The 12,018-nt window shown below is 39.1% G+C and overlaps 2 protein-coding genes across 2 annotated transcripts in view; both read right to left on the bottom strand.

The window, feature by feature from the left end:
* The window catches only part of LOC139129286 (fatty acyl-CoA hydrolase precursor, medium chain-like), a 4,500-nt gene extending 3,888 nt beyond the window's left edge, over positions 1-612 (bottom strand). The window contains exon 1 of the mRNA XM_070694924.1: positions 197-612. Within this exon, the coding sequence (XP_070551025.1) occupies positions 197-559 (363 nt within the window). The 5' untranslated portion in view covers positions 560-612. The remainder of the gene's footprint in view (positions 1-196) is intronic.
* Positions 613-3,100: 2,488 nt separating this feature from the next.
* LOC139129965 (fatty acyl-CoA hydrolase precursor, medium chain-like) lies at positions 3,101-10,413 on the bottom strand. The gene is made up of 8 exons (XM_070695672.1): positions 10,004-10,413; positions 7,942-8,098; positions 7,507-7,584; positions 7,265-7,383; positions 6,148-6,321; positions 4,667-5,304; positions 3,824-4,011; positions 3,101-3,510 (listed from the first exon to the last, which is right to left on the bottom strand). The coding sequence occupies exons 1-8, from the start codon at positions 10,364-10,366 to the stop codon at positions 3,434-3,436; spliced, it is 1,794 nt and encodes a 597-aa protein (XP_070551773.1). The 5' UTR covers positions 10,367-10,413; the 3' UTR covers positions 3,101-3,433.
* Between the last annotated feature and the right edge of the window lie 1,605 nt (positions 10,414-12,018).

The following is a 12,018-nucleotide window of genomic DNA, read 5'->3' as shown; positions in this document are numbered from 1 at the left end:
CGGTCAATTTGCTAAGAGACAAAGCTGTTAAACAACTTGCCCCTTTAACTATTCATAGCTATGGAGCGGAAAGATTCTTTAGCGTTGACTTAAAAGTTGATTGAAAAGAGGTCGGGTTGTCAAATTTCAAAATAAAAAGAACTCTATTCAGTATGTTCTATACCCTGGTGGCGGCCAGTATATGTTAGGAACTTACCCCTGTCTGTGGTGCAAATATGTTCAAGTACAAGCAGTCCTCGCTTTTTGGTTCTTCAACTGGGAGTAATGGACTTGCTGGTTGCATGCAGGCGTTGCCAAGCTCCTTAGCATCGCGAACTCCCTGCCAAGGGCTTTTCGGCTCGGGTGCTCGGAATCTCAGGCCGCCGACCGGTGGTTCGGCAAAGGGTATACCTTGAAAGACGTGCACTTTACATTGGACTTCAACGTCTTTGTGCGCAAACTCCACCACTCTACCGGCGACTTTTCCCGATTTCAGCTCTACGATAGGATCGTCGGCGGCATGGCAGACAAGCAGCGTGGCCACAAACACGACAAAGCGTACGGCGGCCATCGTTAACATTTCACCTCTCTTCGACGACGTCGATTAAGAACTACCGTGATGATATAATACTGGTGAATATTAACTTCTTAGTTGACAGTTCGCGTGACCTCTATATGCTCTACCTCAGAGCGGTGAGTTATTTGATTGTGTCCAATCAGAGACTCATTGATTCGGAGAGAAACAGTTGTTACCGCGTGATTGCCTATGCTAGTAATTATGGGGATAAAACGATTGCACCTTTAAACATTTTGACACAGAAAAGAAATCGCCAAAATTTGAGAAACGAAGCGTTTCTAAGGTAAATTTAAATGCACAACTGCCTATGGTAGTAATACAAGTAGCATGAAAGAATACTTCCTTTGTATTGACCATTTTATATATCAGACATATACAGTTTTAAATTTTTATGTATCATCGGAAGTTTGAGGTGACCGCCACTTTAACACTGAAGAGATCATGAGATTTAACAACTGGTGTCTTGCAGTCATGCACTGTCAGCAATAGGACTTTTGAATTTGTTTTCAACACTTAGGCACTACGACTATTTTAACTCACCCCGGGGTTCAATTAGTCGAGATATATTCACAGACAATGACAGCCATCCGTATATACCTGGACTACTCTTCAAGGCTATGGAGCTGCGATCTTCACTTATCACGTTTGAAAATCGGGTGCTGAGCTACGTAATTTAAACCATTGCAACATCTTCAATTTATTAATTTGCTTTGTTCTCTTTTTTTGCATATGGGCCGGAGGCCTTGAAAAGCAACAAATTATTATTATTACCTGGACTTTTTTCGTCGAGAAGTAGACCACAGTTCGTACTTTGTGGGATCGCAACTTTTTATTGAAATCAAATACGAATAGAAATTAAAACCTGGTCCAAACCAACGGTGAGCGGGCGAAGCAAGGCTTTGCTTAACTTGTTTCCAAAAACCATGTTGGGCCAATATAAATGGCATGTGAAATATGTATTGTTTTTGTGGTCATACAAATATGAAAGGTACATTTAAAAATAATAACATACAATTTGACTCTTACCACGGAGTGGTATAGTTTAGTTAGATCAGACACAAATTAACCATCTATTTTTTATGGTCCAGTAATGCAATCTTGTTTATTTTGTATGTCAATTGCAAGTTTTTATTCTATTGCCAACAGAATGTTGAAATACCCATTATTTAGCTCGTGAACAAAGTGTCTATATGCGTAAATGCACTATTATTGTTTACATTTGAATTGTAGTCCGGACGAGAATTCACTTATCAACAACAACAACACAGTTTACTCATGTTTAGGTCGACCCGGAGTTGGCAAGGTGAATACTCTGTTTATCAACATTTTTAGGGATAAACGTAAGAAATTATTGTAGACATTGAAAACAAAAATAGCGAGAAAAATCAGCAAAAGTTAGCATTACTGGACCTTTAACGTTAAAATCATATAGCTTGAATCCGAAATTATTATGCTTGATGTTGAAGATGCCCGACGTAACTACAGCTTGTGAACGCACAGTCATAGTAAAATGCTAAGGGAACTAGTCTGGCCTATATGGTGCTGCTCATTAGTCAAAAGGAGCAGATTTCCTGACTGGCTGAATAAACGCCGCCATACACAGAGTTACTGTATTTTTGGCGCAAACCGAATATCAATGTCACCGTGTTTTTAGGAAATGTGGAAGGTTTCGCTATCATGCTGCGGGACCTCTGCAACCGACCAAAGATTTGACAATTCTGTCTGAGTTGTCAGAGATCGGATATAAGGAGACGACAAGTGATCTTTGCAGACTTATACAGACATTTTAAATCTTTTTACGATTTTGGGTAAATATTATTGTACATTGGAATTTATCACACTCTCTTCCGTGGACGTTTTAAGGAGTTTGCATGCTGCAACTACATATATGCAGTCTGCAACTGGCATAGTGCGCCCCTTAAGTGCGTCGGCTATATTCAATGTGCGCCTTCTTATGAATAGCCATCGTGTGCTTATGTGTGGGAAAACTCGAAGTTTAAGAATATACTTCTCTAATGCACTGTTACCTAAACATGTTGATTGGTGTCGATTTAAAGTAATTTGGTATGCCTCTCAAAAGCGAGAGAATTAATTTCCACGTGCACTCAAATGGCACTTTAAACCATTCTCTCACCATGACAGGATTAAAAATAAGGGATTACTGTCATTGTAAAGTTTGGTAGATATAAAACAAATTACCTAACAACATTTACCGAGGATGTTTGACATTCAAAATGGCCGCCGTGCCCTGTATTGACTCGATTGGTGAAATATGATGATTGTTTTTCGTACGACTAAGACGGTGAATACCTTTCTTACTCAAAGAGGTCTGAACTGAGTCATGCACGCCATAGACAAGGATTATTTCAAATATTTGAAAGTCCAAATAACTGCCCCGAAGGCGCACTCTACCTTGGGATAGAAAGGTTTGCAATTTCGTTAAAATCAGAAATAACATCACCAGAAAGGACAGACACATGTACAAACGTATAGTGGGACAGAATTTCTATTTGTTCAAAAAATACAACGCCTTTATATCAAAACTTATCTGCAATTATTAAGGGATGTTCAGTTGATTTTGAAAAGTGGACTGTCCAAAATGGACAAAAAGCTGAAAAGCAAATACCTGTATTTTAGCAGCCATGCCCATTGATGATAAAGGAAAAACATTGACATCAGGGCCAACCGATAACGAATTGCAACTGCGGAAACTGTAAAAACGCAGAAGTAAAGCTTTAGTAATTTAGAAAATTTTGGAAAGAGAAAAACAATCAGCCACGTGTCCCTTGGGCTAATTGCCCCAACCCCGGACATGTTCATTCCGGGTACTACTGGTACTTGCATCAATATATTTCAACGACTGCTCTGACAACACCCCTATGACTGCCTGTCTTCTTCTTCTTTGTACTTTAACTTTCCATCCTCCGTCTCCTTTGAGCATGTTTGTGCGGCGTCTGCAAGGAAGCGCATGGTATAATCGGAATTTGGTGAAATCTAAAGAAACATGTTATACTAGTATACATCTGATGAAGTACATTTGATAGCTATGAGGGCAAGATTTCCTGTATATATTTTTTTCTTATTCATGAACTGATTGAGGTTTAAAAAATAACATGTCATTAAAATTATTGTCAGTATTCCATTCCATCAGCTCAGGAGTGTCATTTGACATCAGAAACAACGATACTGGAAATATAACTACCAGTACAACAGATCATTACAAACATGTGCACTGCTCGTGGGTTTCAGAAATATGTATGTTATTACCTGTATGTTTCATCAGCTTTGGAATGAAATCATTCCAGAATGCACACTCCTTGGCTTTCAGAGCTCGTTTGGTTTCCATCTTTAGTGACAGATCTTTGTACTCTAATCCGGGTACTTTAAAGAGAGGCCATTCTGTTTGCTTCTCATCTTCCGTCAATTCCACGTCATTATCGGATAAATTTGGGTTTCTGAAAACGTGTCAAAATGTCATGTCTACGTGTTATTGTACACGGTATGTATGTATGTATGTATGTATGTATGTATGTATGTATGTATGTATGTATGTATGTATGTATGTATGTATGTATGTATGTATGTATGTATGTATGTATGTATGTATGTATGTATGTATGTATGTATGTATGTATGTATGTATGTATGTATCTATGTATCTATGTATCTATGTATGTATGTATATATGTATCTATGTATCTATGTATCTATGTATTTATCTATGTATGTATCTATGTATTTATCTATGTATCTATGTATCTATGTAGTAGGTAGGTATATGTGTGTGCATGTATGTATGTATGTCTTTGATAGTCGTCTATCATATTGATATTAATACGATGTCAAATCAAATGGGCTAAATTTTATTAGTCTACGGAATCTTTGTTGACATATGCTCGTATACGAAATACAGAGTTCATTCCTCACATTGCCACTTTGAAAGGCGTATGTTAGTCATGAGCTTAAGTACCTTTATCTAATGGTGTAATATTACGATTGATATTTTAAATATCTACGGCTGAACTCGAAGCCTTCGCTATATAGAGTCATCATGATTATAATCATCATGATATTGGGTTTTATAAATGAATTGTTGTTTGATTATTTTACCCTGTCTTAGCGAAGTTTGTCCAGTACTTTATGATCTTCAAGGTCATCATGACGTCATCTTCAGGCATTGTCCAGTTCAACGCACTGTTGAAATGCCAACCGAAAACGAAGGCAATGTCCTCTCCGTGTATAGCTTTCAACCATTTCATCTTGAATAGCGACTTGGCAGGTATGTGAGTCATTTGATACTGGTACACGTTGGAGCCAGCCTCGAAGTGCGCACGTGCAGACAAATCGGCGGGGCACACGAAGTACAAGTCTCCGTTCGTCTGACTTAACGCTTCGACGTAATCGGCGTCGTCCGAATCTGCGTCCTCCCAGTTGACGTACATGAGCTTAACGGCGTCGACCACGGCTTGGTTGGAGTTTTTGTCGCTTCCCAAAAAGAGAGGCGACATCGCTTCATAAGTGGTTTTGTTCATGAAGACCTCCGTGTCATTGGCCTTATCGAGGAAAAGCATAATTAAGAATGCCCTTCCTTCATCAGCCAGTGATCCGATCAGAATATCGGTGCCTCTCTTTGGAAAGCTACGATCTCGAATGAGATCCTCGGGTGATGTGGTGAGGAAGTTGCCGTCAACGACTGGAGGAAATGGAATCAGAAGGTCTGAAATTCCAGTAACATTTGCCAGTTTTCCCTATGGAAACAATCAAGAATAAAAAGGAAAGGTAATTGATAATAACGACTTTTTGCGTCTTAAAACAACTTATAATAAAGGGGACAAGTCTTTGAGCTTAGCGATAAACAACGGAAATTAGATTTTCGCTCGTTTAAATATATCGACCGTATTTGGCAGCGTGTTTGGCCGATATGTGTAAGTTGTTGTAAAAGAGCAAAAGACGGGAGGTGCAATTCATCGAAGACATACCATTTTAATCTTCGAAACCACTAGATTTTTGTTTCTTTCGACAAATTAATTTCACAAAGTCTTTGACTCAAAACAATTCAAAATTACTCAGCCATCCCTTTAAAGCACTCAAGGTTTATCAAGGCAAGGTTTTATGAAACCAAGAGAAGCTGCCATCTCGGCTGTAAGAAAATCGAGATTTGAAAAAAAGATCAGTACAGTGCATCTGAATCTGGCCACGAAATGGCAATTGTGTCGCAAAGTATCACTGGGCAAAATGCTTGATATACAACAATATATACATATACTTATTCTGTACATGTGTCAAATACGTTCAGTATACAGTACGTACGCTAATAAAATGCAAAAGTACAGTGTACACTTAGTGTGCAAAGATGTGCATTACATATACTCATGATCTGCATAGAAAAACGCTACGCACATCAACGTATTGGAATGTTCCATATGCAAAGATATACGCTGCATATGAAATTAGTATTCTGTTCCATATACATCAACATACGTAAATATGCTAAGCGCATATCAAGCATTTTGTCTTGTGTATATTACACACGAACACACAGAGATACACGCAGATAGAGAGAGAGACACACACAGACAATTAATTCTTACATTTTCCAAATTTCCTGCTTCCTCAAGATCTTCAGCAGTCGCACCACGTAGACACTGAAGCAATTCCCCCGATGTGTCTTTCTCACAATCGACCAGTTTACCAAGGCCGTGTGCTATCTTGCTTTGCTTAGCTTCATCACTGATGAAGAACCCTGGCATGGTTGATGTACCACTCTGTGTGTTTGGGGAGAGAGAGAGAGAGAGAGAGAAGAGAGAGAGAGAGAGAGAGAGAGAGAGAGAGAGAGAGAGAGAGAGAGAGAGAGAGAGAGAGAGAGAGAGAGAGAGAGAGACAGACAGACAGACAGACAGACAGACAGACAGACAAACAGACAGAGACAGACAGAGACAGAGACAGTACGACAGACAGAGAGATAGGCAGAGAAAGCCATAGAGAGAAACAGAGGTATTCAAATAGTGAAGACGAAAATAGAAAATAAGACCCACACAGTTAACTGTTTATTGTTGGGGGCTACCACAGACTGGAAACCAAAACTTTTGGTATTGTGATTAACATATAATTACATATTATATATATATATATATATATATATATATATATATATATATATATTATATATATATATATATATATATATATATATATAATTATATAAACAATTATATCGCGTTGAAATTCAAACGTATTATAAATGCAATTAAAAATGGAACTATGCGGGTAAGAAACGCAAAATTGCAATTATTCTCCAAAATATTCTGATAATGCAACCAATAACAGTTTCCTTCGGCGATATATCCCTATCACTTGTCGTCTTTAAGTTTAGAGTGTTTCTGAAATATCGTGTTTACATGAATTGCAGGAAATGTGAAAGAAAATAAAGGAATGCCGCTTTCATTTACGCAAAATGATGAGCCACAATGCTGAGAGACGTCTAGAAGTTAAAGTCACGGACGAGTCGATGCAGTGCAATGACCAGCTAGGTAACACTGTCAGATTGAAATTAATCTCTACGTCACAAGTATTTATCATGAAGAATGGGTGCTTTTTGGCACTGTGTAAACTGTGCCTAACAACTACAATACCTTAAATACAACAGTATTATCCGACACCAATTTAATACACCGGCGTATATCAACTTGATTTGGAGCTCAATATTACCTCCATTATTGCGCGATGAAATAGACCGTCGGTTAAAGGAGATAGCATCAGGTATTCGATACTTATCCCTCCGGCACTTTCGCCGAATAATGTCACTTTGTTGGCATCTCCGCCGAATGCTGTAGAACGATAACAGAAAACAATAGAGTCAGTGCATTGTACAGTGTGAAACATTCTTGAGAGTGGATCTAGAAACACCATTTTTATCCTTTAAAATTTTAATTCCAACACGAGATCAATACCTGCTATGTTGTCTTGGACCCACTGCAAAGCCAACACTTGATCGAGGAAACCATAATTACCGGTGGCGTGTTCATCACCTGTTGGGGAAAACATATATAACTTACTTGGTGCCTTTCCCTTAACAAACCAAGCACTATGCAAAATTGAGTCTTGGAAAGATAAAAACTTATCTAACATTTACCGATATTCTGAATTTAAAATGGCCGCCATCACTATGTCAACTCTATGGAGGAAAATACAATTTTTCGATTTTCGAAAAATTAAGACGGTGTAAAGCTTTATTACTCAAAGAGTTGTAAGATGAGTCAACACAAGTTGTAGACTACAACAGAGTAGAAGTAGTTTGAGAATCGAAAGTCTGTCCAACAGGTGCACTGTACCTATACCTTACACCAACCATTTCGATAGCCTATCGTTTCTGAGATGGAACTTGCCGGATGACAAATAGCCGAAGGGTCCAAGTCGATAATTAATTGTCACCACGATGACGTCACCAATGGCAGCCAGAGCCGTGCCGTCGTAGCCGGTTCCCCCCGAGCCGATGACGAGGCCGCCACCATGGATCCACACCATGACAGGGAGTTTATTTGCCTGTCGAGTGAATATATAAAAAAAATTAAATGCCCGAAACTGAACTTTTTTGTATTTTTTCACCGGTTTTGTTCCTGTTTTGACATATAATTCATTCTTGTACTAGCAAAGTGTCCAAGTCTCGAATGCCGTGAGTTCAGCTTATCAACAGAGGCTCATTTCGTCAGTGTACAAAGTTACTGTCGACACGTGAGCAAAGGTGAGGCTAGAATTCATTTTCCAACAACACCATGCGCTGTTCCTGAGACGCTAACACCATGGAATAACACTGACCTCGTTGGTTAGCAATGCAAAAATAGTGAGAAATGCTATTTTGAACTTATAACCTTGTAAAAACGTGTTTTGCTGACATGCCCTCTTTAAAGTAAGACACAAAATATTCTTTAAATCTGTAAAAAAGAAGATGCAGTAGCTTGCTTCAATTTGTGACCTTGAGCCTGCTCATTCTCGATGAGGGTCTGTTCATGAATAGAGTAAATTTGATTTTCTTACATTCAATCATAAACGTTACTGGCCTTACGCTGGCAAAAATGATGGATTGTGTTCTGCAGTTTGCGTTCACAATGTCTTGTTCCCTGAGCGGACTTGCGGCCACGCCTCCCTCTCGTTGAGGGTGTGACGGAGCACTTTCAAAATCTGAGATTTAAGTGATGGGAAACGATGTAAACAATACAAGGACAGATGGTTTCTACAGTGTCACGTCTTATGTGAAATAAACCATACAGTTTGTAAAATAAGAAATCAGTAACTGTTACTCTTTATGGGAATCAAGTTACCCTCTAATTCTATAATCTGCTGATCAAATGCATTTGTCTTCATGAATAAATACATTGTATTTCATTTTGAAATGAGCAATGTCGATGATTTTTATCACCAAGTTTTCAAGCCTTGTTAGACTTGAAGGTAAAGGATGAATCTTGAAAGCATTCCTATAATGAACACTCACTCTTGTATTTTTTGTTTCGCAGAGAAGATTGTCTACTAGATAAAGCCGAAGACCGTCGTGACGAGCCGTTCGGATACTATGGCCATTTTCCCGTTCGGTGAAGACTTTCCCAGAATAAACCGGGTGCTCAAAGGTTAGGAAACTATTCTTTGAGTTTCAGTGCACGAGACGCCATCAGAACCAGCGCCCTTGGCATAAAGCAGAAAAACCACAGATAGCTTCAAGCACTCTGCATACTTTGTAGCGTCTACGTGTTGACACAATCGCTTTTGTTCGTAGTTGTCTCAGAACAAATACCCTCTATATACGATGGACTTTGACCGTTTTCGTAAAGCGCTAACCGATCAAACAACTGACGGCGTACTCCAAATGCCATTGAAATTGCATGAACTATGAGCTGCAGAATGTTCAGCATTAGCAGGAGTCTAATAATTTAATTTTTTAAAGTCGAAGAATAACAAAGCAGAGAACTGCAAGGGACAGTTCGATACTGTCGTGTATTATTTGTGTTCCCCTTATTTGCTGTCAATACTGTAAAACAAAAGACAAATCTGTCAGAAAAGATCTGGTAATCTTACAATTACAGAAGAGTCAGGTGTTATATATTTTTGTCTCATTGCATGATAATCCACACACCCTCGTCATGTAGGGCAGGCTTAATGGTAGTTATCTGAAGGGGCAGTCCATAATCCCTTGTTCTCGGATTAGTGGCTGTTGAAATTTACTGTGTATGTGATTTTAGTCCTTGCTTCTTCCCTGCTAAGAGACAAAGCTGATAAACGACCTGCCCTTTTAACTATTCAAAGCTATGGAGTGGAAAGATTCTTTAGCGTTGACTTAAAAGTTGATTGAAAAGAGGTCGGGTTGTCAAATTTCAAAATAAAAAGAACCCTATTCAGTTTGTCTGTTTCCTTAAACTTCTATACCCTGGTGGCGGCCAGTATATGTTAGGAACTTACCCCTGTCTGTGGTGCAAATATGTTCAAGTACAAGCAGTCCTCGCTCTTTGGTTCTTCAACTGGGAGTAATGGACTTGCTGGTTGCATGCAGGCGTTGCCAAGCTCCTTAGCATCGCGAACTCCCTGCCAAGGGCTTTTCGGCTCGGGTGCTCGGAATCTTAGGCCGCCGACCGGTGGTTCGGCAAAGGGTATACCTTGAAAGACGTGCACTGTACGTTTGACCTCAACGTCTTTGTGCGCAAACTCCACCACTCTGCCGACGACTTTTCCCGCCTCCACCTCTACGATAGGATCGTCGGCGGCAACGCACACAAGGAGCGTAGCCACAAACACGACAAAGCGCACGGCGGCCATCGTTAACATTTCATCTCTCTTCGACGACGTCGATTAAGAACTACCGTGATGATATAATACTGGTGAATATTAACTACTTAGTTGACAGTTCGCGTAACCTCTACATGCTCTACCTCAGAGCAGTGAGTATTTGATTTTGTCCTATCAGAGACTCATTGATTCGGAGAGAAACAGTTGTAACCACGTATTTGCCTATGCTAGTATTCATGGGGATAAAACGATTGCTTTAAACATTTTCACAAAGAAAAAAATCCCCAAAATTTGAGAAACGAAGCGTTTCTAAGGCAAATTTAAATGCACAACTGCCTATGGTAGTAATACAAGTAGCATGAAAGAATACTTAGTACTTTGTATTGACCATTTTATAAGTCAGACACATACATTTTTTAAATTAATGTATTATCGGAAGTTTGAGGTGACCGCCACTTTAACACTGAAAAGATAATGAGATTTAACAAGTGGTGTCTTACAGTCACGTACTGTCAGCAATAGGACTTTTGAACTTGTTTTCAACACTTAGGCACTGCGACTACTTTTAACTCACCCCGGGGTTCAATTAGTCGAGATATATTCACAGACGATGACAGCCATCGGTATATACCAGGACTATTCTTCAAGGCTATGGAGCTGCGATCTTCAATTATCAAGTTTAAATATTAGGTGATGTGCTATGTAATTTAACCAGTGCAACATCTTCATTTATTTGCTTTGTTCTCTTTTTTTGCATATGGCCCGGAAGCCTTGAAAAGCAACAATATTTTTCGTCGAGAAGTAGACCCAAGTTCGTACTTTGTGGGATCGCAACTCTTTGATTGAAATCAAATACGAATAGAAATTCAAACCTGATCCAAACCAACGGCGAGGCGAAGCAAGGCTTTGCTTAACTAGTTTCAAAAAGCCATATCGGGCAAATATAAATGACATGTGACATATGTATTGCTTTTGTGGTCATACAAATATGAAAGGTACATGTAAAAAATAATAACATACAATTGACGCTTACCACTGAGTGGTATAAATTAGTTAGATCAGACACAAATTAACCAGTTATCTCTTTTTTAAGGTCCAGTAATGCAATCTTGTTTATTTTGTATGCTAATTGCAAGTTTTTATTCTATTGCCAAGATAATGTTGAAATACCCGTTATTTAGCTTGTGAATATACTGTCTGTGTGCGTAAATGCACTATTATTGTTACATTTGAATTGAAGTCCGGACCAGAATTCACTTGTCAACAATAACAACACAGTTTACTCATGTTTAGGTCGACCCGGAGTTGAAAAGGTGAATACTCTGTATATCAACATTTTCTACCCTGGGTTGGTAACACTGCTGGTGGACAGAATTGTCCCGGAGGTTATCGTTCGCCCCAGTTAAAGCGATGAAATTCGTTTCTTCGCTTCGATAAAGTGTGTATGTGCGATGTATGATAGTGAGCATGCGTGCGTGAGTGCTTCACGAACTCTACAACTTGTTGAGCGGTCTCAGTCAGAAAAATGTAACAACTTAGCCGGCTATTGAACCACTCTTTTTGGGAGCGGAGATTTAGCCGAGCGGTTCTGTCTGTGGCCTCTCAGCTAGGTGACTGATGCCGAGTGTTGTGGGTTCGAATCCGATTGAATACTAGCCATTTTTAGGGATAAAAGTAAGAAATTATTGTAG

Source organism: Ptychodera flava, chromosome 3, assembly GCF_041260155.1.
Source record: "Ptychodera flava strain L36383 chromosome 3, AS_Pfla_20210202, whole genome shotgun sequence".
Classification (NCBI taxonomy): Eukaryota; Metazoa; Hemichordata; class Enteropneusta; family Ptychoderidae; genus Ptychodera; species Ptychodera flava.
This window is presented reverse-complemented; position numbering and strand designations above follow the sequence as displayed.